This window comes from Triticum dicoccoides, chromosome 6A (assembly GCF_002162155.2).
Source record: "Triticum dicoccoides isolate Atlit2015 ecotype Zavitan chromosome 6A, WEW_v2.0, whole genome shotgun sequence".
Lineage (NCBI taxonomy): Eukaryota > Viridiplantae > Streptophyta > Magnoliopsida > Poales > Poaceae > Triticum > Triticum dicoccoides.
The window spans coordinates 510762620-510766642 of record NC_041390.1 but is presented as its reverse complement, the minus strand read 5'-3'; the positions used below and the strand labels follow the sequence as shown (position 1 = coordinate 510766642).

General features: G+C 56.1%; 1 protein-coding gene across 1 annotated transcript; it reads right to left on the bottom strand.

Annotated features, from left to right (window-relative positions):
• Positions 1-909: 909 nt before the first annotated feature.
• LOC119317565 (abscisic acid 8'-hydroxylase 1-like) lies at positions 910-3593 on the bottom strand. Its single transcript, XM_037592049.1, has 5 exons — positions 2904-3593; positions 2397-2780; positions 2139-2307; positions 1837-1943; positions 910-1738 (listed from the first exon to the last, which is right to left on the bottom strand). Exons 1-5 carry the CDS (start codon positions 3459-3461, stop codon positions 1514-1516), a joined length of 1443 nt encoding a protein of 480 aa, XP_037447946.1. The 5' UTR covers positions 3462-3593; the 3' UTR covers positions 910-1513.
• Positions 3594-4023: the final 430 nt, after the last annotated feature.

Below are 4023 nucleotides of genomic sequence, written 5' to 3'. Positions count from 1 at the left end.
CATGACCATTATGTTAAATAAGAATATATTTTTAGAATTACATGAAAATTATCTTAAATATTTTTCTTATAATTACAAAAACATCATCTTAATTAAGTTAATTTATTTGTATGTATAATCTTTTTAATTTACATTTTCTTACAAAATGCTATGAAAAAAACTAACATGTGAAAATGGCATGCGGTGACTGTAGCCGATTTAAGCCCTATGTGTGTGCTTGTCTATAGGTCATTATGGGTGGAAATCCCACTTGTACAGCATTGGTATGTGGTGTGGTGGCTGGCCTGTGTGGGCTGGCGGTATGTATGTCATGTATTCGAACCTGGGGGCCGTGCTACATTTTGCGTCCTCATTTCTGTCTGTTGTATTGCGCCCTGACGGGTGGGGCCCAATTGTCATAGTGAAATTTCAGGGTTATTTTAAGAAAAAAATTGAGTGGCTTTTATGAGAAAAATAAAATATCAGGTCGTTTCTGCAAAATATCAGGCTACACGCCCGTGCCCACCTTCCTGTCACTTACATTGAGTCCCACGCCATGTTGGCGCGCCTCGTCAACATGTTGTGCGTATAGAAAACGTGATTAACACCGTAGATGCACGTTCAAGCCAAGTTTTGTCACCGGTTCAATGTATCTTACAAGTTTTAGCATCAAACTGACTTTTATTGCCAAGTTCAGACATCTGTGATGTAATTGACTCTTTTATGGAGGTGTACTTTCTACTTTGTGCAGCGTGGACTTCGTTGCTTCGAAGCATGCACGGACACGCACGAGGCGATCGGGAACGAGTGTTGCTTACTACTACTCTCAACTACGAGTAGCATCGAGACAGTTGATTAGCACTAGTACTGCTTTTTGTATATTCAGAAACAGATCACAGGTACGTAGTCGTATGCCATTCCATCCACACAAGAAACGAAAGCCATTTTCCAGTTTGCATTGACGTGTAACAAACAATACAGAGGGGTCGCTCTCCCGGGGGCCTCCTTTTGGCCCTTTGCCGCGATCCATTGATTATTCGGCCTAGCTGCCAGCCTGCTTTCAGGCGGGCAGCCTATCTTACACCCCAATCAGGGCCTGTCAGTCTGCTGTCTTCTTCTCTCCTCCTGCTATACTAGTATAGGTGTTGCCAAAAACAATGAAAATCTCAAGGAAAAAAGGATAAAAAACGGTTGGTTTTACAGTTGGGCGCCACTTCTTTGTGGCGCCGGATCTCCCTAGCTGAGAATGCCTACGTCTGTGTGTGTTTTCAAGAGCGGGATTTTTCTTGGTCTCGTCTCGCCCGGCCGTCATGGTCCTGGCTCAAGAATCTGTACAGAGGACTTTTGACGGCCCGTGCTCTCTCCGATCGGCCTCCGCCAGCGCGCTGCCGCTCCCGCCGCGGCGCCCACGGCTGCAAGTGTCCCCTCCGACGGCGACCGCCGCGGACGCGGACGGAGCCGGTCCAGCTCGCTCGCATGTGCCACGGCGTCGCCTCTATCGTGCCGTTGATTTTCCTTTGGGAACGAGGAGGAGTCAGGCTTTGTTCTTGTCCTTGCGGGTGAAGGTCATGGGGAGGCCGTTGATGGGGAGGGCGAAGGGGCCGAACTGGACGCCGCTCTCGGACTTGGAGGTGGACCATCTGTACTTGGTGGCGAGGTGGTGGCAGAGGACGAGCATCTCCAGCCTGGCCAGCTCGTTGCCGGGGCACGAGTGGGTCCCGTTCCCGAACGGCATGAACGTGTTGGGCTTGGGGGCCACCTGCAGTCACGAACCAAGACGTATAATAATCAGATAACGATCAATCGAAATCGAAGAAGAGACTCGTCAAACAGAGGGCTGTGAATGATGATGCTGACCTCGAATCGTGAAGGGTCGAACTTTTCGGGGGAGGGGAAGTGGTCGGGGTTGTGGTGGATGTTCCGGAACAGGGGAAGCACTTTCCAGCCCTTGGGAATCAGGTACCCTGCACGCACAGAGGAGAGCAAGTCGAGGTGAGTCGCGAGTTTCCCTTGAGTTAGGAGCGCGTCCTTTCCGAGCCAGTTCATGCGCAGGCAGGCAGGCGGGCAGGCAGCGCACTGCTGTGCTCCGAGAAGACAGCGGAGCACAGCACTGCGCTGCCTCAAACGACCAAAGCGATTGATGCCTCTGCTCTGCTCACCTTGGTACTCCACGTCCTCCACGGCCTCCCTGAAGGTGAAGGAGAGGATGGACGCCACCCGCATCGTCTCCTGGATCACCCGGCCCGTCAACCGCATCCGCCGCGTGTCGGCCCACGACAGCGCCTCGCCGGACAGCGCCTTCTCCCTCGCGATCTCGGCGTGCTCTTCCTGTTGATTGTATGATGAACGAGTCAGTCGCTGCTTTTCGATCGGGTGCCTAGCGGGTCAGCTGGGTTCATGAAATGACGGCGACTTACGGTGACGGCTTTGAGGACGGCGGGGTTGTCGCCGAGGAACTTGACCATCCACGTGAGCACGCTGGCGGTGGTGTCGCGCGCGGCGAAGATGACACCGATGGCGTTGTCGGCGATCTGGTCGTCGGTGAGCGCCTCGCGGCCGTCCATGAAGGAGCCCAGGAGGTCGCTCCCGCGCTCGCGCTCGCGCCGGGCCGAGATGATGTGGGCCACAATGGCGCCCAGCCGCTTCCGGGCCTTCATGGCCTTGTGGAACAGCGTGCCCGGCAGGTTCACCGGCATCGAGTTGTACCCCTTCTCCAGCGTCAAGTAGCACTGCTTCAGCTCCTCGATGTACTGCATCTCCTCCTCCCCGAAGATGGACAGCAATGCCACATTCAGAGCGTACTGCGCCATAACACCAACACAACGATCAGCCTCGAGCTCCAATAATTTAGCACTAGAGCAGAGCAGAGGAAAGCAGAGCAAGTGGCGGGGAATGGAAGAGGAGGAAGAAGAAGAAGCACTCACAGTCTTCATCTCCTGGAAGGTGTTGACTTGCAGGTCTTCCCAGGAGCCGAGGGAGCGGAGGGCGATAGCCTCGATGGCGGGGACGGAGCCGCGGATGGCCTCGGGGGAGAAGGCGCGGGAGACGAGACGGCGGAGGTGGGCGTGGTAGTCCCCCTGCTGGAAGAAGATGGCCTGGGGGCCCAGCATCCGCTCCTTGCTGGCCGGGAAGGTAGGCTTGAAGAGGTGCGCCTGAGTGACGAGCACGAACTTGGCGGCCTCGGGGCTGGACACCATGACGCAGGGGCACCCGAGGATGTGCGTCTTGAAGATGGGCCCGTACTTGTTGCGCTTCCTGGCGAAGAAGACGTTGGGGTTCTTGGAGGAGTAGAGCTGCGTGGTCTCGCCCACGTACGGCCACCCCATGGACCCCGGCGGCAGCGGCAGGCTGCTGCTGCCGCCCTTCTTGCCGCCGCCGCCGCCCGACGACGACCTCCCGCCGGCGCCCTTCTTCCTGGCGCGGACGGCGCACGCGAGGACGAGCGGCACGAGCAAGCAGAGGAAGAGGACGAAAGCAGCCATGTCAACGAAAGGCTTTCGTCGGTTCCGTCAGCTGCAAAGGATAGGAGCCCCGAAGGAGTCGGAGGAGGAAGACGAGGAGGGGGGAGAGGAGAGGAGATGGGTGGTGGTGGTGGTGGCTGGGTGTGGAGGGAAATGCGAGGGGCGTGGCAGGTATTTATAGATTGGCGGTGAGGGGAATGCGAGCCGCAGCGAGCGTCGCTGGTCTCCGGCACTGCCCTCGGCCTGGCCTGGCGCCCCCCTAAAAATCTTAACCACGCGCTGCCTGCCTGCCACTGCTGCGTGTGAGGCTCACACCGAATTATTGCACAGTTTAATCGGGCAAGAGCTGGACGGAGCGAGCCTAATCTAATCAATCAATTAGCCAATCCACGGAGCAGCAGGAAGGAGCAGTCCCGTCCGGCTTTCCAGCGCGCCAGACGGAGATCGAAGCGCCAACAGCTCACCCCTCTCCCTTTCGCCCCTCCCTCCTCTATGCTCCCATAATCCTGCTGTGTTTTGGCCGCACGCTTGCTTGAGTAGTTACTTATTGTACTACACAGTGCTGTTCTCTGATAATATCCCA